At 36.5% G+C, this 25,441-nt stretch overlaps 1 protein-coding gene across 4 annotated transcripts in view; it reads right to left on the bottom strand.

The window, feature by feature from the left end:
- Window positions 1–1,570: 1,570 nt before the first annotated feature.
- PTPRZ1 (protein tyrosine phosphatase receptor type Z1) overlaps window positions 1,571–25,441 on the bottom strand; it is a 197,352-nt gene continuing 173,481 nt past the window's right edge. For all 4 annotated transcript variants that reach the window (XM_053609318.1, XM_053609319.1, XM_053609321.1 and 1 more), the window contains 11 exons: window positions 24,800–24,934; window positions 23,722–23,885; window positions 22,024–22,159; window positions 20,507–20,653; window positions 13,806–13,899; window positions 13,134–13,207; window positions 10,279–10,407; window positions 9,154–9,300; window positions 4,651–4,793; window positions 3,748–3,883; window positions 1,571–2,523 (listed from right to left, as the gene is read on the bottom strand). In XM_053609318.1, coding sequence (XP_053465293.1) covers window positions 2,383–2,523; window positions 3,748–3,883; window positions 4,651–4,793; window positions 9,154–9,300; window positions 10,279–10,407; window positions 13,134–13,207; window positions 13,806–13,899; window positions 20,507–20,653; window positions 22,024–22,159; window positions 23,722–23,885; window positions 24,800–24,934 — 1,446 coding nt within the window. In that variant the 3' untranslated portion in view covers window positions 1,571–2,382. The remainder of the gene's footprint in view (window positions 2,524–3,747; window positions 3,884–4,650; window positions 4,794–9,153; window positions 9,301–10,278; window positions 10,408–13,133; window positions 13,208–13,805; window positions 13,900–20,506; window positions 20,654–22,023; window positions 22,160–23,721; window positions 23,886–24,799; window positions 24,935–25,441) is intronic.

Genomic DNA, 25,441 nt, shown 5'->3' with positions numbered 1-25,441 from the left:
AGTTCAAGTTGTAGTGATGCCCTTCACCAAAAGGGCCTGCTGAACACCCTCACAATGTGCACATTAGGTGAGATCCCACCAATTGTGAGCACTGAAATAGCATCAACTATGCAAAATCTTCCAAAAAAGATAAACCCAGGAACAGATGACTTTTACCAAAACTTCAAAAAGGAACCAGTACCTATATTACATAATCTATTCTAAAACATAGAGAAGGAAGGAATCCTCCACAAAATGTTCTATGAAGCAAATACCACTCTGATTCCAAAACCAAAGAAGGACCCAACAAAAAAAGAAAACTGTAGACCAATATTATTAATGAATAGTGATGCAAAAATATTCAACAAGGTCCCAGCAAACAGAATATAGCAACTCATTAAAAAAAGTTACACGCCAAGATCAAGTAGGTTTTATCCCAGTGATGCAAGGTTGGTTCAACATACACAAATCCATAAATTTACCACATAAATAAAATTAAAAACAAAGACCATCTAATTCTCTCAATTGATGCAGAAAAGGGTTTTGGCAATATCCAGCATCCTTTTTTGATAAGAACATTTAAGAAAATAGTACACTCCTGGGCGGCACCTGTGGCTCAAGGAGTAGGGCACCGGCCCCATATGCCGGAGGTGGTGGGTTCAAACCCAGCCCCGGCCAAAAACCGCAAAAAAAAAAAAAAAAAAGGAAATAGTACACTCCTTAATAACAGAGTTAATCTCCTGCCTTCTCAGGCAGTGCTATAAAACACTGCGGGTGAGGTACTGCAGTCTATCTGTGGCTGATGATCCTGTTTTCCTGAACTTCAGTTCCACAGAGCTCTTGGATCCTGACAATGTACCTTCACATGGGAACTCTAATCTTTTTCCCCTCTGGCATTTATCATCTTCCTGGTTCCCTATTCTCCCCGTTTCCAACTTCCTATTTAGCCTGACCTTTGTTTACATTGGATCTCTGCCTAGTGAATCTGCCTGCTTCTAATTCTCAACTAATTTCTAAACCAAAGGTTCACAACATTTCTTGGTACATCATGGTCTTAGTTTTTCAGTAACATTTCCCCAATTCCCTGTCTTAGGCCATTTGAGCTGCTGTAATAAAAATACTATAATTTGGGTGGATTATAAGCATAAGGAATTTATTAACATTTCTCACTATCTAGAGGCTGACAGTCTAAGATCAAGGTGCTGGCAGATTCTATGTCTGGTAAGTGATTGCCTTCTTACAGATGACTATCTTGTAATCGCACAGAGAGGGGGCTCTTTCTCAGGTCTTTCTGCATTTTGTTTTCATTTTTGTTTTGTTGTTGTTTAGAGACAGAAAGTCACTATGTTGTTCAGGCTGGTCTCAAACTCTTGGCCTCAAATGATCTTCCTCCCTCAACCCCCCAAATCATAACTCTATATACTGTCTCATTCCACTGGCCCTTCCTCCCTCCCTCCTTTCTTCCTTCCTCCATCTTTCTTTCCTTTTTTCTTTCTTTTTCTTTTTGCTTCCATCATCCCAGTAGGACCCATGCCCACAATCTTCTGCCACACATGACTCCGCACAACACTCCACAAGCAAACACAAATTGATGACAATATTTATATTTATTTCTTCAATTCCTTGGATAAAAACCATTTGAACAATGTTTGGTAAGGTGTTATTCTCATAAAAACATCTTTCAAAATGAAGGTATTTCTATTTTTCACAAAAGTTAAAATTACATGCTGAAATCGAGTTAATCACTTAGATAACACAAGACAACATCAGAAGATTTGAGTAAGAATGGATAATTAACTACACCGTTAAACTAAACAATTACACAGAACTAGAAAACTGACTCAGTAGTAAAATATAAAATCTACAATTATAAATATAAATTTGGTCCATGGAGACACTAGAGCGGTATTTACAGTAAGTATCAGATTATTTCTACTTTCAGTGAATACTACATTTGTAAAATGTTGTATATCATAGGGAACAGTGTTTTATTTACAGTCTACTATATTAAAAGTTATATTTCTAGCAAACCTGATGATTGTTACAAAGGCAGCTAAAAATTTGACACTAAAAACAAATATTTTGTGTAATTGGGAATTCCTAATATCTATAAATTGAAATTTCCTGTTAAAATCAATACAGAAAAAAAACCTCACAAGTCCATTCTTAGAAATACTGTAAAATTCAATCATTTTAGTTCAAACATAATAAGTGAATTACAAGAAGTCTTTCAAAAAGGCACACATTGTTAATGATATAAATTTGGCAGCAGAATCCTACGTCATGTAAGTTACTGTCAGGTGATGGGACGTGAACAGATAACAGAACTAGACTGATTTTCCTGTCTAATTTTAGAAGGAGGAAAACAATGCTCAGGTGTGGGCTTCCACATCCCTTTCGGTGTTACACTAAAGACTCTAAACTCTCAGCTATGTTTCCATCAGCCAAGGCTGGCCCATTACTGTCCAGAGAGGTGGATGGATTCTCTTCCTGCCTCGTGCTCACAAGGCTGAGGACCACTTTGTAGAGAAACTGATACTGCTCCTAGAGAACAGAAAATGGGAGGTCATGCAGAGGAAGCTTCGTGAAGACACACATCGTAGAAAGAAGGAATCATTTTAGACACACTTCAGAACTACTCATGGAAGAGCACTGTGTTCAGGGCTTGGATAGTCTCAATAGAGGTACACCATCTACGCTAATGTCTCCTTCCGATTAAATTAAAGTGACTTTTCAATTACAGAATATTCATTGACCTAGAATATTGCCCACATATATTTACCAATGATAAGCACTCCGTTCTTATTTATTTACTCCATGGAATCAGATAGCTATGTGACAGGCTTTTGTTAGCTTGTAGAGGAACCTCTGACACTAGGCACCTGTAATTCACTCAAAATAAGCTTTTTATTCTTTCTCTAGTTGTTCTGAAATCCACCAGGTCTGTGTATTTATGGAGAGGTCTCAGAAATGACAGCACCATCAGCCCAGGGACCCAAGTAGAGTGCAGTTCTTTCCCAAGACCCACTGTTTATCAAGAAGAATTTCACAGTCTGAGCCTGTCTGGTCTTATGTTCTGTTTTGGTGAGCAGGTGCTCTTCTGGGATCTCGGAGTAGTAGCATTTTGAAAAATGATGCAATTTCTCTCTTATAGGTGCCATTCCAGGTGGTTTGAGGACAGGCATCTGCATAGAACTCGAGCCAGCTATTAGTACCCTAGTGGAAAACCATTAGGACCACATGGGACCCAGTGCATCATCACATGTATTTGTGAAATTTTCATCTCCAGAAAGATGTTTCACACAGGACAAGCTTGACACAACACAGCTGGCCTGAATGAGAATTTTAATAAAGTCTCCTCTGAAGTTCATATGTACAAGGATTACCTTGACCTCCTACCAACTGGTTGGGCTAGAATGTTGAAGATGGACCCTATACATATATACATACAAAGACCAAGGAGTGGAAGACGAGCTTATGACTTCTACATTCACCTAAGCCTCCCTCATTGTTGCATTTATACTATGTTCCCTATTGTGTAAAAAGGAGCACATGAAATTAAAAAATTTTTAACCATCATTCTTTGGAAGACAAACTTTAAATATTTATTGTCTGTTGTTTTGGTTCCAAGGGCTTGTAATTCTGCTTGAAACTACATGCAACTGTTGTCAGTCTATGTGATCTTTCTTGATCTGTGATAGAGTAGCCTCCAGGAAGGAAGCAGTACTCTTAACTATGAAAAGTTTGGTTCACTGCTTTGTTACTTACAATATCGGCAAAGACTCCTGGCCTCATCAAATTGATCATTTTGGCTACCTGGTAAACATCAATGGAATTTTCTTTTTCCAGTTGGTGCATAAGGGTTGTCAGAGCACAGAAAGTTCCTGCTGTCACTCCTCCATGCCTTGTAGCAAAAGAAAGGGACAAACGCTCCATTCAGATGCATCAAATAGTCACATTTGGAATTCACAGAGAAGACAACCTTGATAACTTTGCAGTAAAAACATGAAAATTTTAATCAATCGTGTTTCTTTTTGCTTTATGCATAGAACTATGGTTTCATTTGAAACATTGGCAAGTGTTGATATTAATAAATGGCAGGCTTTTAAAAAATTTAATATTTGCTTGTTTTTTATACTATGAAAGGGGTTAACGTTAAATAAAAAATGATCTGACCAAGATTATAACATACACACATGTATAAGTATCATATATAATGTGTATATAATTCCAGCATACACATTTTTATTGTTTTTTTGTTAAAAAAAAAAGGTTGGAAAGATTTATGGGATAAAGATTCATATTTCTGATAAGTAAAAATCATAGCAATTTCACTCTTTGCCAGGAAGTGATGACCATGAAAAATGTCTCTTTCATTAGCTGCTGTAAAATTCCAGTGCTCAAACACTGACTCATCATGCAAAGTATTCTCAGTATAAAATGAAAGAGTAGATTCTTATGATCATGAACCCATCTTCAGCTTTCAACAAGAGCGTCATATGAAGTGAAAAAATAATGGTCTGTGCTAACTTTGCTGATAATAAGCTAATAATCTCCATGGCTGAATCAGCAGAGCTGGTGCAAAGCATTAGCTTAGTCTGAACACAGTAGAAATATACATACACCCAAGAGACCGCTCAGTTGTAAAGCAATTTAACAAGTAGAACTTACTCATCATGAACAATCACAGGCCCATCCCTGTTGGCAGCTTCATCTTTGATAATACTTATAAGTTCAAAAGTTTTACTAATGGGACTATCTGGATTTGGCCATTTGGGACACTGAAAATGCCTCACTTCAAGCACATAATCATCCTGTTAGAAAAAAGAAAACCATTTTTGAATTTATTTATTTTTAAAGGCATAGTTTTGCATTTTTATTTTATTTATTTATTTATTATTATTAAATCATAGCTGTGTACATTAATGCGATCATGGGGCACCAAACACTGGTTTTATAGACCGTTTGACACATTTTCATCACACTGGTTAACATGGCCTTCCTGGCATTTTCTTAGTTATTGTGTTAAGACATTTACATTCTACATTTACTGAGTTTCACATATACCCTTGTAAGATGCACCACAGGTGTAATCCCACCAATCATCTTCCCTCCGCCACATCCCCCCTCCCTCCCCTCCCTTTCCCCCTTCCCCCTATTACAATTGCTAATTCATGGAAAAAGCCCAAGTGCTCATCCATCCACGAATGGATTAATAAATTGTGATATATGTACACCATGGAATATTATGCAGCGTTAAAGAAAGATGGAGACTTTACCTCTTTCATGTTTACATGGATGGAGCTGGAACATATTCTTCTTAGTAAAGTATCTCAAGAATGGAAGAAAAAGTACCCAATGTACTCAGCCCTACTATGAAACTAGTTTATGGCTTTCACATGAAAGCTATAACCCAGTTATAACCTAAGAAAACCATATTTTTAAAAGAGGAATGGTGGTTAGTGACACTTTATCAAGAGTGGATTAACTGGGGAAGGTTATGCATTACTGTAAGGTAATGAAACTGAGTGGCATGAGTGAGTGAACAGCAGTAGTGCCCGCACATCTTTCACAGAGAGCAGAAATAGTCATGCAAAGGTTTACTCAGAAGCATCAGAAAGTGCAATTTCTTTTTTTTATTCTAAAAATAAACCTTATGCGTGGGCATATCATGTCAATGCTAACCAACAACGAAACATCCAAAGACCATACCAAAGATGTATCTGAACTGCTGAATTTAAATTAAAAACTAAATCTTCAGTGTTCAAATTTGTTCTAAAAATAGCATAGACCTCTTCAAAGGTTACCCATCCCCAAGCTTGCCTCAGGGAAGAATAAGATGGCATAACACAGTGGGCAGTGGGAAAAATGATGGCAAGGAGATGGAAGTCTAAGTTTCAACTGTTGTTCCAGTTCTGATTCTTGCGTAAGTGACTAACCAGACACCATGAATTACGTCTCTTTATCCTGATTCATAATGGTACTCAATAAATGCTAAACAAGTAGCAGAACCTAAATTTTATATAGAAGTCCAAAGGGCCAAACAGCCAATATATTCCTAAAGAAGACAAATAAAATAGGGATTAGTTCATCAGGTGTCAGTAATTATTATAAGCTTTAAGAATTCAGCTACTACTGTTCTGGCAGGGGAGTAGACACAGAGACCAATGGAATAAAATGAAGATCCTAGAAACAAGCCTGGAAATATACAGAAACTGGATTCACGATGGTACCGATACTGTGCATCTATGTGATGCTGGGACAATGGGTATTACATGGAAAATAACAAAACTGAACCCATGTCTCATAAAATATAATAAAAAAAAAATCAATTCCGGGGGAACTAAAAAAACATTTAGAAAACAATGTAGGAGAGTATCTTCATGATTTCAGGGTAAGAAAGGAATTTGTTTAAAGATAATAAATGATGGGTTTCTTATGAAGGCCAGAAAGGAAAAGATTAATAAATTCACATAGATCAAACTTTAAAGCTTTTATCTACCACAAAAGATCACAAAGAAAATAAAAAAGCCAAATTCCAAATTGGGAGAAGGTATGTGCAACATTTGCAGTTGACAAAGGATCAGTATCCAGAATATTAAAAGACTTTTGGTATATCAGTAAGTAAATGATAAATAACCTAACAGGAAAATGGGCAAAAACCATGAACAGACACATCACAAAAGATGAAATCTAAATGGCCAATACATTTACATAAAGATTCTCAACAATAAAAATGCAAATTGAAACCCCATGAGCTGTCACTTCATTCTCATCATAAGCACCAGTGAAGATGTAGAGATTCCAGATCACATCTATACTGCTGATGGGAGGCTAGCTTGGTAGAACCACTCTGTGGTTGAATAATGTTAATATGCTTATACACAATGGCCCAGCGTATACCCAAGAGAAAATTTTGCATGTGTCTGAAAATACTAATATCAGCAGTGTCAGTGATGACAAAAAAACAAAACAAACCACAAGAAATAAATAAGTAAAAACTCAAATGTATAATAGAAAAAGTATGTTTATAATCTGAATGCTAAGCAGCACAAGTAAATTATTTTGAACTACATCAATCACATGTATAAACCTCAGCAGAATAATAATGAGGGAAGTAGCAAATTTCTAAAAAATATACATATCATTATTTATATAAAGTTCAAAAGTGACCGGAATAGCATTCAGGAAAACAAAGGCAAAAGGTAAAATCATAAAGTAAACCCAGAAAGCAATAAACACCAACTCTGGGAGAGGCCACATCTGAAGAGAGGAGAAGAGAGAATGAAATAGGAAGCATAGGAAAGACTTCAAACATACAGGTTTCCTTGAATGCAGTGGTAGGTACTCAGTAATTTATTGTTATCATTTTATATCTGGCACATACTTTATACATTTTTTATATATTTAGTAAATATTCAAAATTGCCTTAGCTTTTGAGTTCAGCAGTTAAAACCTAATTTCCTGGATACTATGAAATGAATCCTGTCTATGAAATGTTGTGAGAATAGGGGGAAAGCGCCTATAGATGTGTGAAGTTCATGGAATCCCTCATGTTAGTCTTTCTTTCTTTCTGGGCCATTGTTTTAGAAACACTGCCAAACCCTGGGTCAGGCTCCTGAGTAACCAAAGTGTCTAGAACAGCTGATTTACATAGATGAAATATGCTGAATTGGGATCAACCATGAACGTGTATTTTCTGGTTTGTTTTGTGCATAACACTAAGGAAAAAACTATGCTGATTTCCCAAGGCCAAGTAAGATAGTAGACATGGTCAGTGATCAGGATAGTGGGCATGACAAGATAATATCTAATGATTATTACTTGTGTAATAATTTTTTTACTAACTGGAAGCGATGGGAGGAAGGCATGAGAGATGGTAGATCTGAATGGTGTCTTCTGAAGTATTGAGGAAACAATGGCCAGTGGACTACTAAGACCTGTCAGGGACCTCAGAGTTCTAGCTTCTGCCCCTCATTATACAAATAAGGAATGTAAGTTCACTGTCTCAAGGTGGCCTTGTTCATCAGTGCAACTGGAGTCAACAGTCAATCAGAATATGATTCCATTGACATACTGATTACGTTATTAATGTATTTGTATTATCGAGTTTATAAGTTTTGGTCATTCAAGTATTCTAAAGAACAGAGAATTGTCTTATATACTCGTAATATATGTGGTTTGCCAGTTTCAGAATCAGGGTAAAGTAAACATTTAAACCACCTAAAACATTATTTAGTCTTTTTCTGATTGAGAAGGTAGTCTGAATCCACATGCCTTAGCCATCATTATTAGGGTCTTTTAGTATTTTACTACAGCTCTATGTAAATAATTATTGACAAAAAATTTGATAATAAATATCTTGTATATAACCAAGAGCTTAATAAAACAATATGTTGTCTTGTAGATAACGGTAGTTCTTTTTGCATAATCAAGAGTTTAGTAAAACAATCCTAGCTTATTGTCCCACATGTTTTGGAAGCACTTCTTCACTTGTCAAATCATTACTTCTCTTATCAGTCATCAACTCCGCATTGGTAGGGAGCTGTCAGCTCCAGCAGGTAGTGTTTTCCCATTTCACTTAAGAGACTACAAGGTAAGGGCTTGCATTACAAAAATTAGAATTAACAACATTATTTTTTATTGTGTTTATTTTCAAACTAAATTCTATTAGTCACTAGCTTGGAATAAAAGAGAAAGCTTTCATTTTCTGTGAGTGAAGAATTCAGAAATGGAGCAGCGCCTGTGGCTCAAAGGAGTAGGGCGCTGGCCCCATATACCGGAGGTGGCAGGTTCAAGCCCAGCCCCGGCCAAAAATTGCAAAAATTAAAAAAAAAAAGAATTCAGAAATGGTGTGGGCAGTGCCTGTGGCTCAAAGGAGTAGGGCGCTGGCCTAATATGCCAGAGGTGGCGGGTTCAAACCCAGCCCCGGCCAAAAAAAACTGCAAAAAAAAAAAAAAGAAAGAAAAAGAAATGGTGTAATCTAATGATGACTAATTGTTTAATGATTCTATAAGATTTTGAAAATGATAGTGACAAAGAAAGTAATATTTATTAATTTGTCACAATTTGGAAAAAAATCAGAATCTTTCTTTTCATTTTGGGGAAAGATCCTTAAGTGAACATATGTTTAACACATATTTAAGATGAAAGTTTGCTAACTTATATGCTTACCTGTGTAGCTTCTAAGATAAAATCTTGAATGATAAGTTTTTCCTCATTAGATAGACATTTGTGTTCTTCAGCCATAAGAGTGACCTTAAAGCTCTCACAATTTATAGGCTCGTCTTTATTGGGCCAGTAAACAAATTCATCTTCTGCCTGGGGGATTAAAAACCAAAGAGTCTAGATTTTAATAAAAGGCCTAATAAGTCAGATTGTGAAATAAAGCTTCATTAATTGGCACAAAAATTCCAATTTGAATTTTTCTTTGAATCTGAGAATTTGTTCTAAAAGTCTTCCCGGTATCTTCTGCCAGATCGATGTGCAGAATAAAATGTTACACTTAAAACCTCAAACTATTATCTTGTTATTTTGGACTCTCAACTTACCAATAACAATGGTAAGCTTGTTCTTTCTATACTGAGAACCAAGTGGAGAGGATTCAATTCATTTTAAGAGTTCAGCAATTTCTAGCCTCGTTTAGAACGGTGGGTATAACTTTGTAAAGAATAACTGAATAGCAAAGTTAAGTATATCTGTAAAGTCTAAATGAAATATTAATTTTATTTCACTTTTTGGGTTTCCAAAACACACATACAAAGGAAACTGTATACCACTGGTTCTCAACCTGTGGGTCGTGACCCACAGTAACTGTATTAAAGGGCTGCAGCATTAGGAAGGTTGAGAAACACTGCTTTGTACCTTTTATTTTTGATACTAAAAAGTCCTTTGTATACTAGGAGTCGTCCAAGTGTCTTGTTTAATTTCATAATTTCTAGGGACCTCCTTAAACCAAGGGAATCTCCAAGTATCTTAACATTATTAAACAAATGTAAACAGAAATGTATAGAGTGACTTCATTCAAAGTTGTAATCCTAATTTTCTTAAGCGATGTCACAAAATGTATAAATTTAACTTAACTTAATCTACTTTCATTGAAAGCTGTCATTCATCCCTCTGACCTAGGATGCTGTATAACCAAACCATGCTCAATAGCAGACAAAGTATGACCCCAATAACATTAGGTATTTAGTTGAACACAAAATTACTTTGCTTGCTTGTATGCTGGACTTCTGACAGTTATAACCTGATATTTCCCCTGCATAGAAAACACTAAGGGTGACCTAAGGGATTTACCATGTTTTGACCATCAGGAATCATAACCACCAGCTGGGCATTATGGTCCCATATCATCCTCCAGAAATCCTTAATGGTATGAAGAAGGGGGTGCTGGGTGATGATGAATTCATTGCTCTGATAATAACCCTATAAAACCAAAGAGAAGATAAAAAGAGCCCTGATGTATGCTTTTAAACATTCAGATAAATATTTATGACAATGAACTTTAAGTCAAAGTAGTCTTTGGAATTGCAGATTGTGTCCATGCATAATAATTGCATTATAATAACCAATGCTCACTGGCCACTTGCAGTATGTAGATATAGCACTAAATATTTTCTTCCTCAAGTCCCCATTTATTCCTCATTGCAATACCATGAGATTAGAACTGATATCTGCCCACCCTTGTCATTTTACAGATTATTAAACTGGGGCTTCAGAACCTAAGTGCTGTGCCCAGGTTTACCTTAAGAAGTTAAGTATAGTACTCAAGGTTACCTATCATTGCGTAGTGAGTGCTTATACATTTTATGGTACCTTTTAACTATAAGTTGAACTTTCTCTTACAGAAGTAAGCAGGGCTCAGTCACCCTTGATGCAGTTTCCAGTTCTACACCCTTTAGCCCCAGTTCCTTCCTTAATGTGGTCAATTCAGATATCTGCCTTGAAAAGCTCCCTGATGACCACTTCGCTCTGGAACAGGTGGAAGCATCCTGCATGGCTGGCCCCTCGGACCCTCACACCCATGTGCAGATATGCCACAGTGACTGCCTCTCAGTCACTACATGACCTCCCGGGATTGAGCTTACTTGTTTTATTTCATTTTATTTTTTGATGCAAAAACCTTTCTTGATGTGACTAATGTTTTCCTTTTTCAAAATTTCAAATTAATATGAGGGTACACATTTTTAGGTTACAATGTTCTCACTTCCAAAGTAAAGTTCAAGTTGTAGAAGAGCCCTTGGCAGAAGGAGGTGTGAAGAATATCCTTGCATTGTGGACATTAAGTGAGATCCCGCCAAATGCCCTCCCCTTCTCCCTCCTCACGCCTCCCCCTTGCTAGACTATCTTTGTGTTTTATTATCCCTATGAGCATCTATTTGTTTATATATTGGTTTCATATTAGTATTGAGTACATTGGATTTTTTTTTTCCATTCTTGAGATACTTTAGTAGGAAGAATATGTTTCAACTCCATCCAGGTAAACATAAAAGATGTAAAGCCTCTTGCTTTAAATGCACCAATTAAGACTTCCCTGAGAAATCTGTTTGGAAAACAACATGGGACTCAGTAACAGCTGTGGCCTAGAGTCCTTTTCTCTTTGTCCCACCTGCTACCCCCAAAGCCCTGTGTGTGTGGCCTCCCAGAGAACCATGTAAGTATTTAAGACTCTTAAACTTTCACATTGTAGTTGTGGCTTTAGAGCCAAGGCTGCAATCTGACTCCTGAAGTTGAGATTGCCCTGAGGACCCATGCAGGTGGATTCTCTACTGGCTGATGTTCTTTTGTACCAGCTAAACTGAAAGGGAAACTCAAAAGTGTTTGATTCACAACACATGCATGCATGGTGGCTCAAGCCTGTAAACTTAGCACTCTGGGAGGTCAAGGTAGGTGGATTGCTTGAGCTCAGGACACCAGCCTGAGCAAGAGCTAGATCTTGTCTCTTAAAAGAAAAAAAAAAAAAAATAGCTGGGTGTTATCACAGGTGCTTGTAGTCCCAGCTACTCATTTGGGGCAGCTGTGAGCTATGACACCACAGCACTCTACTGAGGGCAAGAAAGTAGACTCTGTCTCAAAATAAATAAATTAAAATAAAAAAATTAAAAATAAATAAATAAAAAAGAACCCACCTCTAGGAGCAGACTTCCCAAAATGCCTTGTGGAAAGTGTCTTCCACATTAGATAGAGTGGAAATCTATAGGAGTGTTTACATTTTTCACTCTCCACAAGTCCCAGTGGCAGAAAACCAACCTCACATCTACTCACAACAGGACACTTTGGTGTCCGGGCACCTTGGTTGCCTCTACAAAAGCAGACTCCTTCTACTAGGGACACCCCTTGCAGATTTTGCTGCAGAAACGTGGAGTCTGGTGCTGCTGGATTAATCATGATTTCCTTGTTGTTACTTACTCAGATCATGGCTCTCCCAGCCCCTTCTGCTTTTAATCTCCTTCCTGACCCCCATAGGCTTATTTGAAAGGTGAAATGTATTTAGACCCCACAACCACACATCTCCCTGCTTTTTGCATGGATATTCCTCAATATTGTCTTTGCTGGACAAATAGAGCAGAGATTGTGGAATAGGAATTAGTAGCTTTTCATATGAAGTCAGGCTCTGCGACTTGTTGATCTGAAGATGATACTGAAGGTCACATAACAGGTACTAAAGCACTATCCCTCACAGAGAAACTCTAAATACAGAATGAAAGGGTTGTGTCTTTAGAAATCCAAGTCCCCAGTGAGTCCAGGTTGCAGGGCAAACCTGGAGTGATAATCTTGTGAGAATGAGCTTCCCTGAAGCCAGTGTATCTTGAGTTTCCTCAGGGACTCTGCCTTGGTAAATGAAGTGAAGCCTCTTAGATGGGCAAGCGTACATTTTGTATCTATTCATCAGCCCTGAATGGTGAGTGTGGGTTTCTGCATTTACTCATGGGTCTTTCTTGAGGTTTCTTCAGACCCAGCACAGATTAAAGCCTCAAGGAAAGCTGTTATTCCATTTGTTGCTGAGGGCAACTCTTGCAGTCGTCAGATTTGGCTCGTATTTATGAATGGTGCTGCCCACGTCAGCAGTCTTTTCCTCAGGCTGCCTATTCTGGTTGTGATTCTCCTAACACCAAATGGCATGCAGTGTCCCCAATGACTCTCCGACTTACCATGATATAGGAGGCATTGATGTAGTCTGTGCCTTCCCCACTCAGGGATGAAATGCCAACCCTCGATCTTTCCACTGGAACACAGAACACTCATTGTCAACGAACATGCTCACAGCACTGTACCATTCCTTCCTCACTGCCAAATGTACAACAGAGCTGCTTCTATCAAGTTGAGTGTCTTTGATCTGCAAGCCAATTTATCTATACACTTCGTATTCTTAGATGAGACTTCAAGGGTTTATGAGTCCTCTTTAACAGTTACATATTGGCCATACAGAAAAATCTGAGTGTGGGCCGGCGCCTGTGGCTCAGTGAGTAGGGTGCTGGCCCCATATACAGAGGGTTGCGGGTTCGAACCCAGCCCAGCCAAACTGCAACAAAAAAATAGCCAGGTGTTGTGGTGGGCACCTGTAGTCCCAGCTACTGGGGAGGCTGAGGCAAGAGAATCACCTAAGCCCAGGAGTTGGAGGTTGCTGTGAGCTGTGATGCTACAGGACTCTACCGAGGGTGACAAAGTGAGACTCTGTCTCTTAAAAAAAAAAAAAAGGAAGAAAATAAAAAAATAAAAAGCTGAGTGTACTGCATTTGTCTGAAGATATACAATTATTGCTAAATTGTCTACAAGGATTTTATTGCTAAAAAAAAATTATTTCAAGAGTCAACATAACTTACCAGGGATGATAGAAGAAGTTCTGTTCTTTTCCCTGTTGCATTGCTTTAGAGCTGTAGAATAGTCACTCTGCTGTATATTTGATTGATTGAGGAGCTAAGCAAGGGAGTTAAAAAAAAAATGTATATATATATATACACACACACATGTATATATAGTTTATTTCATTAAAGTCACTCAGATGGCTCAGACACACACATGCACACACACACAAGACCCAGCTAACATAAGATACTAATATTTAGTACTCCATTACATGGATAACCCAGATTCTATTTATCTATTCCCCAACTAGTGAATGTTTGGATTATTTCCAATGTTTTCCTATTTCAAGCTTTGTAACTATAAATATCCTGTGCATGCTTCTTAATTGCATGCATGTGAGGATTTCTATAGAGAATTAGGAGTCATGTAAGTATTTAATTTTTGACAGTCTTGTAAATAAAAATGGTATATTGTGGTTTTTACTTGCATTTTCTTAGTTTCTGCATGACTGCAGATTTTATTCATTTGTAAGGGTTCTTATGTCTTGAATGTAAATCTATAGTCTGTTATAAAAGTAGTAAATATCTTTAATCTTTTTAATCAAACAAAAAAATTATATCTTTATCACACTACAAGCACTAAAATATATTGAAGGTGGATTAAATAATTAAAGGTGAAAGCAAAGTTGTATAAGAAAATAGTGGAAAGTATCTTTTGTTGATGTCAGGTTAGAGAAAGACTTTTTAAGTAAAAATATAATTTGCAGAACTCTTGAAGAAAAAATAAACCTCTGTGTGAAGAAAGACACTGAAGACATTTGCAATTTTTTAAACAGATTATAGATTGACATTCAAGACATCAAGAACCTCTACAAATTAATAAATTACAATGAAGTACGAATATGCAAAGGTGGTCATCACAAAGAAATCTTGATGGCCAATGAGCCTAAAATTCACTCAAAAAAATGGAAAACCCAACTAGACCATTAAATAAATCTGTTAAAGGTAACCATTAAAGCTATCAAATTAGTGGCTTAAAATCTCGTCTCTAAAATATAACCAGTCCTGAAAGAAGTTAACATGAGGTTTTACCAACTTTTTAAGAAACAGAAAATTTCAAATGTTAGTAAAAATCCAGGTGGAAAACTAACCAAACTAGTATACTGAATAAATATAAATTTGATACAATACAGTCCAAGGGTAAAACAGGATATTTGTAAGCCAATATCAATAAAATCCTATTTAAAATATCAGTAAAATATCAGACAATACAGAAGTGTATTTTTCTAATATTTTGATCAATTAGTGTTTGTAAGGTTCATTACAAAAGTGAAATGATTTAACATTACAAAATATTAATATATTTTGGTATAAAAATTATATAAATCAATAGACACAGAAAAAGTAGTCAGTGTAAGTCTATACTGTTCATAACAAAAACTCTTAGTAAACTAGGAATAGAAGGAAGATTGGGTTTTCTTTCTCTTTCTTTCTTTCTTTCTTTCTTTCTTTCTTTCTTTCTTTCTTTCTTTCTTTCTTTCTTTCTTTCTTTCTTTCTTTTCTTTTCTTTTCTTTTCTTTTCTTTTTTGCAGTTTTTGGCTGGGGCTGGGTTTGAACCTGTCACCTCTGGTATGGGTCTGGCACCCTACGCCTTTGAGCCACAGGCGCCGCCCAAACTTGGGGAATTTTCATACTAGGTTCAAGAAAAAACAAGGAATGTCAGCTATTGACACTATTATCCAACATTATATTGGAAATTGGGTTAAACTATAAAAATGTGTAAAATGTTGAAAAGGATTTGCAGAGGATATGATTGTCTACAAAGAACATCAAGAGAAACAAAAATGTTATTAGAATTCAGTTAACATATATACACAAAATCAACAAAATTGTTCATTGGCTGAGTGATTAGAAAATGTATTAGAATGAAATCATTCTACTTGATCTGGGTACACCTGATATTAAAATTGGAGAAAATATATTATTATAAAGGGGAAATTACAAACATATTTCACTTATAAATGAGGATGAGAAGTATTTCTTCTTTTTCTATTGTACCAGTGTCCTCAAACTTTTTAAATAGGGGGCCAGTTCACTGTCCCTCAGACCATTGGAGGGCCGGACTATAGTTTAAAACAAAAACTATGAACAAATTCCTATGCACACTGCACATATCTTATTTTGAAGTAAAAAACAAAACAGGAACAAATACAATCACAATGCCTCCTGTGGCCCGCAGGCCACAGTTTGAGGACCCCTGGATAAGATTTGGCATGATCTCTTTTTTGAAATTATCTTTTACTTTTATTTATAAATATTAGTTGTCTATTTTTTGAGACTTAAAAAAAATAATATGAAGAAGTTAACTGATGACTCCATACTGAATCTCAGAGTCAAAGCATTCTATAATAGACATACTCTTAGTTGACAATGTGAATGTTACTTTCTTTGCATTATTATTATTATTGCTTAATATTTCAATGCAGCAGTTCTCTGATTTCTTTTCTGAATGTATTTATGTTCGTTTGTTCGTTCTTTATGAGGTTTTTGTTTCTAGTCCCTATCTTAAACATTGTTATTGTTATTATTAAATTTTAAGCCTCTTTAATTTTGTGAGGGCAAAAAATGGAAACGTAATAAACAAGTATATGTAAAAATAAAAAATATATATATATACAAAAAGAAAAAGAAAATGTATTAGAACAAAACGAACCCAATCATAAACAATAACAAAACAACTGCAAAATCTCCAGAGTCTCAAAAAATACCCTTAATCACAAGGTGCAAAAAGTATACATAGAAAATTATTACGCTTAATTAAATAACACAGAATAAGGCCCAAATAAATAAAAACATCATATTGATAAATGGAAATACTGTTAAGATATTGATTCTCTTTAAATTGAATATAAAAGTCAATGTGGTATCCATTACAATTTCCACAGAACACATTTTCATTAAACATAGAAAAGTAAAAAGCCAAAAGCATCGGGCGGCGCCTGTGGCTCAGTCAGTAAGGCGCCGGCCCCATATACCGAGGGTGGCGGGTTCAAACCGGGCCCTGGCTGAACTGCAACCAAAAAAAGTAGCCGGGCGTTGTGGCGGGCGCCCGTAGTCCCAGCTACTCCGGGAGGCTGAGGCAGGAGAATCGCTTAAGCCCAGGAGTTGGAGGTTGCTGTGAGCTGTGTGATGCCACGGCACTCTACCGAGGGCCATAAAGTGAGACTCTGTCTCTACAAAAAAAAAAAAAAAGCCAAAAGCATCAACCTATGCTAGAAAAGAAAGAATAAAGGGTAGAATTCTTTTGTACTGTATAGAGAAGAGTTATTAAATAATATAATAGTATTGAAAAACTGAAGAATCAATCAGAGAAATTATGCACAATGAAGAAATCTGTTACATGACAGGAATGACATTACAAATTACTGATAGAAGGGTGGACTTATCAATAAATGACATTAAGAAAATTTCCATGGTTTAATACAGAGGCCGCCTTCATCGCCAACTTATCTTATTTGTCATTAGCGTTTACTATCTTTGTCCATTTCCTCCTAGTTGAAACATTGTTTTCTTTGTATTCTATTCTGTTCCATAGCCCCAAATTTTCTTGTACCCCCTGATGCCTTCCTTTTTTTTTTTTTTTTTTTTTCTTTTGTGGGCTGGTCTTTCATTAATCAATTACCATTTTTTTTTCAATTTGGTCCTCTCATTATTGTGATCCTTCTAAACTGGCAGCGAAACCCAAGATATCATTTTTAAGTGTTCGCTCCTCATTTCCTAGCTGTGCTTTGGTATATCACCAATAAAACCATTTGTGATGTTTATAACCAGTTTTATTGATTATATATAAAATATATCACGAATTTTCCCCTATCAAGTATACAATTTAAATGATTTTTAGTTAAGTTTGCCAAGTGGCTATCTGCCGTTTCTGAACATATCATATAAATGGAATCATACCATGTGTCTGCAAATATACAGTATGTGTTTCTCTCAGTTAGCATAATGTTTTTGACTTTTATCCATGATGAAGAATGTGTAAGTTTTAATTGTTGAATATGTTCAATTATATGGATACATTTTGTCTATTAATTAGTTGATGAGTTGTTTCTAGTTTTTGGCTATTATAATAATGCTGCCATGAATATTCGCATAAGGGCCTTTGTGGGGACTTGTTTTCATTTCTCTTGGTAGATGCCTAAGAGTGGATATGCTGGCTTATATGGTAGTTTTATATTTCACTTTTTGAGAAACTTCCCATTTTCGAATATAACTACATTTTACCTTTCCACCAGCAATGTATGCATGTTTCCATATCTCTACATTCTCACGAATATTTGTTCCTGCAATTTATTAGTTATTCTAGTGGGTGCGAAGTGGTGTCTCATTGTGGTTTTATTTTGCATTTTTCTAATGCTGTCGAGCATCTTTTTATGTGTTCAATAACCATTCTTGTATCTTGTTTGGTAAAATATATTTTCATAAATTTAGTCTAATTTTGACTGGGATATTTTTTATTAAGTTTTAAGAGTTATTTATAAATTCTGGATACAAGTCCTTTATCAGGGATGTGTTTTGCTTGTCTATTTGCAAGTCTATTTTTTTTACTTTCTTAGTGTGACTTGGAAGTATAAAATTTTTGAATTTTGAACTTCAGTTTATCATTTTAGTTTTTATTTTTTTATTTTTATCTTTTACATATACATGTGTTTATCAGGTTTCCATTTTTTGCCTTCACAAAATTCTAAAGAGGCTATTGTTATTAATAACAATAACAATGTTTAAAATAAGGACTAGAAACAAAAACCTCCTAAAGAATGAATGAACATAAATACATTCAGAAAAGAAATCAGAGAATTGCTGCATGGAAATATTAAGCAATAATAATAATAATGCAAATAAATTTCATTATTACAAATGCAATTGCATTAATTACAAATTTTCTTAAATAATCTTTCCTAAGCCTTCTTAAAAGCCTCATGTTTAATTGGCTATCTTATCCAATTTCAAGGATTAGAGTAACCATTTTTAAGCTGATCTCTCCCAAATCTGTTTCCCCAGGTCAGGTCACTTTCTCACACTGCAGACACAGTATTTAACTGCCGACTGTACACGTTTACTGAGATATCTCCCAAGAACCTCAGACTTAAGTAGGGTTAGAAGTAACCTCACTGTCTTCTGTCCCAACATACCCTTCAAGCACACACCTCCTCTTCCTGAATTCTAAATCACAGTAAATGGTATCCAAGCAGGCATCTGAGTACTTTTTTCTTCCTGGGAAGTGTCCAATAAATCACCAACTCTTGTGTTCTACCCTTAAGATCTTACACGATTCTTCCCTGACAGGTTGCTCCCTTACCTGCCCTCCTACACTTCTCTGTTTCTCCTCTGACTTTCAGAATTCACTAAGCACGTAATGGCATCCTTCACACTGTTCTGTGTTTGTCTGTTTTCTTAACTGTATTCCCCCATTACACTGCAAATACCAGGAGAGTAGAGGCTCGGAGTGCTTTTTTTTTTTTTTAATTCATTTTGTGTACAACTACCAAAAACAAAAGCCTAGTATCTGGTAGGTGTCTGGTAAGTATTTGTTCATAGACATGCAATTTATTTCAATAAAATTTTTCCACAGATAAACTTGAATGAAATCTTCTTTTACAGGGCAGGACACACATACACACTTACATCCCCTTATTTATGATGTTAACAGGAAAAAGAGTCAAATATCTCTCTTTTTAATTGGATTCTGACCTTATAATTGATACTTTCATTTTTATCCCACATTATTCAGTTTTAGCTCTATCAATTCTTTTATGTAATAGTGTAGGGGAAAATTTGAATGAGAATTTCATTGACATTGGGTAATACTGTATATGTTTGTGTATATATGTGTGTGTGTGTGTATGTGTATGTATATGTATGTAAGCAATTTTGGAAATCTTTGCCCATCAGAACTGTTGTTGTAGGAAGGTCTGACAATTAAGTTCATGAACTCATCCTAGAAAAAAGTGCTTTGAAGGGTAGACTAGAGGCTGACGTCAGTGTATAGCACCCCTCACCCCAGTGGCACGCTGTAACTCGGTAAGCACTTTGGTTTGGTGAGTTGGTTCCCCGGCAAGTCTGGCAACACTCACTTCCTGAATTACGTGCTTAGCGAATTCTGAAAGTCAGAGAAGAAGTCTTGTGGGAGGTTCGGTTTAGAACCAGACACACCTTGCTCTCTGGTGTACTGCTCCAGACACAGTGCGTGGGAGAGACTGCGGTTCAAGTAGCTATTGTTCACACGGGGCCTTCTCCAGTCCAAGGGTTTCAAGTGAGACGTAGATATTTTCCAAGAGTAGCAGGAACAGCCTGAGCCACCGCATTCATGTTTAAGTGGTCTGTTTCTTTTCAAAGTAAAATGAGCACCTCTATGGTCTGTATTGTAAGTTCTATCTGTTCACTCTTTACACTCTGTGCCCTCCCTTTCCTGAACCAAGTTTACATTTATTAACTTTAGTTTAGGGTTTCTGAGAACTTTTCCTCTTGCTACCCAGTGAGAATTACGTTTCTCCTTGAAATGTATGGTGAAGCACCGTAACCTATTGTAAAGAAGAAGGATGGTTCAACTACAAAGCCATCGTGTTGACAAGGGTCTCAACCTACCCACGTGACCTTGTTGACTCACATGAGAAGATGCAGGGACATGCGTTTATGTGATGACTTCCAAGAGAACTCACCTGGAACTGCTTCTCTAGTTTTGTTTTGCCTGTTGGTCCAGGAATGAGAAGTGCATTAACATAGGCATGAATCTGACTGTCTGGCACCTCAGTTTCTTTACTGAGGATGGCCTCAACCAGTGTATCATGGATGAAGACGTACTGTTCCTGGAAAAACAATGGCAATAAAGGGAGATTACTTCAAGTTTTCTTTATATGCACCTAGATACAAAGTGGTACCTTCTACTGACAGACAAAGAAAGGTTTGGGGAGCCACGAAGGATTGCTTACTGGACGGGCAAGCAGTCAGATGGAGGAAAGACAAACCACCTCTTTTCATTTTTCTTAACTTGTGTATTGTTGACATTTGTGGGTAGAAAGCACAAAGATCTGGGGGGGCAAAGCAATGTCCCCCTGCCTACCCTTCAAACTCAACACCCCCACATTTTCTAAGAGGGGTTCCTTGACTTTTATACATCTAGTAGTCCTCCCCTCTGTCAGCCTCAACTCTCCATTTAGCCTTTCACATATAATTTAACTCAATTTTATACACAGATGTTAATAATTCTCTTATATTTTACTCTCTTATATTTTATTCACTTATATTTTATATTTGGACTCTTCTCTGGTCTTAACTATACAGATATCATTTCCTTGATCGAAGAAAATTTGGTTTCATTTAATTTGACACCCACTCAGTCATATTTTTTTTTTTGTAGCTTTCAAGATGCCATCCTTAATTCTCAATTTAAGTTCACTTTTATTTAGAAATAGTAAAAATAAAATACAGATTTTCAGATTCTGTTCTATGTCATATATGGGTAAAATATATGGACTTGAAAAGGGATAGAATTGGAGCACAATTCATCCCATCAACATTTAAACAGAAAAACAAATCCATTAATTCACAATTTGTATGAATAACTTGATATAGACTTGGTGCAATCTGGTACAGGAAGGATGAGTGTTGACTGATCCCCTTACTCTTTTCCTAGATCATCTCTAAAGTCATTTTAAAGAATTATTTCCCATTTGGTCACAAAACAGACAATATTGAGCAGGCCCATTCATGATATATTTGTAGTTACTAGCGTCATGGATTAAACTGTATCTCCTAAGAAGGTAAATTGAAGCTCTAACCCTCCAGTATCTTAGAATGTTATGCTGTTTTAATAGAGAAGTTAAAGATGTAATTAGTTAAGATCAGGTCAGCTGAAGTAGGGTAGTGACTAATGTACTTATGACGGGGACACAGACACAGAGGGTAGATCTCCATGTGCAGATGCAGAGACTGGAATTATGGGGTCACAAGCCAGGGAACGTCTGAGGCCACTAGACAGTAGAAGAGGCAAGAAAGAGCCTTCCCCTCGCGGCTTCTGAAGGAGCAGGGGCCTGTAAACTCCGGCGCAGTGAGACAACGCATCTGTTGTTTTAAACCACCTGGTCTGTAGTACTTTGCTGTGATAGTCCCAGGAGACTAATACACCTGCATTTCAGTGATGTCTGCGTACCTTAGTTATATTTTATTTAAATCATACCTCAGTCTGTACCAAATAATTTCTTTGTGAACGAATGTGTTTTAAGAAGCCAAAGACGTTAACAGTTCCTTCGTGTTGAATTTGTTGCAACATACTGTCTAGCACGATATACGTGCCTGTTCTGCCAACTCCAGCACTGAATAGAACACAAAGAAAGAAATAGTTCAATGTTAATCGTAAAATAAATTAAAAATAGGTCACTACTGTCCTGTAGATTAAAGTGCTTTCTTTCCCCAAGTAAATGAGGGAACAAATAAATGGAGGGAACAAAAGTTGAAATAGCTTAGCATAAATAACAAATTTAAAAGTCCCTTTTTAAGTTTCTTTTTTGGCATGTGGTTAACTGCAAAAAAACCTGTTTCTGTTGGATACTTTTAAATTTTCAATAACTGTATTTCTTATACATTATATATTGTACAATACAGATATTATGTATCAGAGTATAGCAAATAGACTTGCAGCCTGAGGAAAATGAAAGCATCAGCTCCACCAAATTTTGAAAAGAAAAGGTCTCGGGGTCTGCATTGCCAAGTAGACATGTTTGTAAAGGTTTCTGCATTAATGGGAAAAAGAATTTGATAAAGCTTTCAGCTAAAAAATATCATTTCAGTGAGATTGTGAGGAATAACTTCAGTTATTTCTAAAGGGTCATTATCTGTTGACTTCTTCAAAGCTTCTACCAGAGGGACAAGATTCATAGAGATTCTTTTCAAATATTTTGACAAGTGGGATGTGCTAGAGTGGAAAATTAGCACCTGCTCTGCACAATAGCCTTCTCCATTTGCTAAGAAACAATCCCTGACCTTCAGAGCTATTTTTCTTGCATCTTCTTGTTTTCCTCAGCTTATCGTCAGGCAAACAGATTTTAAAAACTCAAGATAGGTCTCTCAAACTTTGTGTGAGGATAACTCCTGAACAGCTAATCAGCATGTGTCAGATAAGCTGTCTATCAAAGGAAAACACTTGCTTCTGTAAAAACACAGACATTGCTTTGGCAAAAATACTGCAAACAGAAATGAATTTAATTTTTGTGTTCACAGAGCTCGGCACATAGGATTTGGTAAATATTAACTGCTAGTTAATACTAATTAACTTAATTAATTGATTACATTAATATTAATAAAACATCTAACATATTTTTTCTCTTTCTTTGAAATATAATTATTGCTTTTTATGAATCCAGTCCTGGAAATTAAAGTTTTTGGGCAACAATAAATTGATAAAACATTTAATGGGACGTATTAGAAAGAACTCAAGAAGATGAAAAAGGGGTTTTAGTTGCAAAGTCTTTAAAAACAGTTTAAAGTTATTTTAAAGTCTCACACTCTGTAAGCTTTGGCTTCTCTGATGTACACCTGGTGTAATAACTCAGCAATAGACCATTTACTCCTAGGAGCAGGGTTATCCCAGTGTTATATGTTGTAATAAATATTTAATAACAATAACACTGTTCCTTGTGCCTCACACAGTTAAGAAGCTGAAATCCAATTCAATGATCATACACAATAATAAATACCATAAAAATACCTGGTTCTTTGAAATAGTCAGCAATCAAAATTCTGAGTCTGCTATACTTATTTCCTAGTATTCAATACTTATGAAGGCAAATGTCATTTCATCCCCTCATTTGCTCTACTGATTTCCTTTTTGTTAGCATCAGCAGTTCTGTGAGTTTAGAGGAACATCTCGGAGGCTCACCTGCAGTGGACAACAACAGGCCCCACTGCGTGGCGCTTGGCGTGGGCTGCCTTTCTCACGAAGGTCAGCACGGGCAGTGAATACTCCGGGACTCCCATGTCAGGCCACTGGGTGTAGTGATACTGGGTAACCACTCGCCCATTGGGTCTTCCCTTCTGAGAGCCCTGGAAGAATTCAGACAGCTAATAACAGTAACCCATACTCAAATAAACACACACAAGTGGGATTCCTGAACATTGAGTCAAATTTCATAGCTCAGTGTAGGTGATCTACAATGAAGCAAAAAAATGTACAATGTCATGTGATAATTACTTTTGCATTCACGTAGCTAGGAGGTTATGGTGGCCAATTGGGCAAGCACTAGTCACACCAGATGCCGATGTGATTAACATGTAAATAAGTAGACTTTAAGTAACGTGGATCACCCTCCATATTGTGGGTGAGCCTCATCCAATGAGTTGAAGGCTTTAAGAGCAACAACTGAGTGTTTTCCTGGAGAAATCATTCTTTTTAGACTGGCAACACAGATATCCTGCCTGAATTTCCAGCCCGCTGCTCTGATGCATTTGGGTTCCAGCCTGCAACATCAACTTTTCTCTGACTGTCTAGGGTACCAGACTACCTGCCCTATAGATTTAAGATTTCCTAATCCTTATGGTTTTTGTGAATCAATCCTTAAAAATATAAATCTCTCTCTATTTCTCTATATTCATCTATCCTATGGGTTCTTTTTGTCTGAAGAACCCTGAGTAACATTCTTCTTCTTCTTTTTTTGTTGTTCTCTCCCTTATTTCAATTCCTACTCTTTTTAACTGAATGTCATGTCAGGGCTGTGCTGTGCAGTTACCACACGAGGCAGGAATTTCCATTTGTGTATTGCACCTACTGCAACCATAAGCACCAAGACCCATCTGCCTCCACGGCCACAGCTGGCATTCAGGGATCTGGCAGAAACCTTTGGGATTGAGGTGTAGCTGTCATAAGCATTTTTTACCCTGCCTTGGTTTTCTCACCCATTCATTTAAAAAAGGACCAAAGGCATTACTCAGTTGATTACGTTCATTGTTTGTTGATTCACCTTTTTTATCTTTGTGTTTCTTAGAGTAAAATTTCTCACGGTATAATAGGCAAGTACTTGAACACTCTTCTGAGTGACCAGAAAGTTCCCATACTCCTCACTACCATCGGAGGGCCAGTACTGATCACATTTTCTCTGTAAAAGAAAAAGTAAAGATGCTATTTCTTATATTTCAAATGCTTAAGGTAAATGTTGTTTTGGACATTAGTAGAAGTCTGAGATGTTGAAGGAATGAACTCCCTCACTCTTCTAAATATTTTATTTTCTTTCTAAGTAATGGCAAGTTATTTATAGAAGATACCAGCGATAGAATCCTAGAATTGAAAAAGACACTGAAGCTTAAACATTCCCCTTTCAGGTAAGGAAAGTGAAACCAGATGGATCAGGTTACAACAGAGCCGGGACTAGAATCCAGGTCCAGTGAATTAAAATCTACTGATATTTAGATACATTGCTGTTCAATGAGTCCAGTTTACTTTTTTTTCACAGTATGAATGAATTTAATAGGTAGATAGCTTGATTCAAAGTGAAATTTTGAAACTTTTTTGTTTATAATGTTAATAGTTACCCTTTCACTATCATATTTACTAGAAAGGATTTCCAATTAGCTTTCACAACGTTTGCTGTTTCCTGATGCTGCTC

The sequence above is a fragment of the Nycticebus coucang genome, chromosome 11 (genome assembly GCF_027406575.1).
Source record: "Nycticebus coucang isolate mNycCou1 chromosome 11, mNycCou1.pri, whole genome shotgun sequence".
NCBI classification, from domain to species: domain Eukaryota; kingdom Metazoa; phylum Chordata; class Mammalia; order Primates; family Lorisidae; genus Nycticebus; species Nycticebus coucang.
The sequence above is the reverse complement of the archived record's forward strand: the minus strand, read 5'-3'. Positions and strand labels throughout refer to the sequence as shown.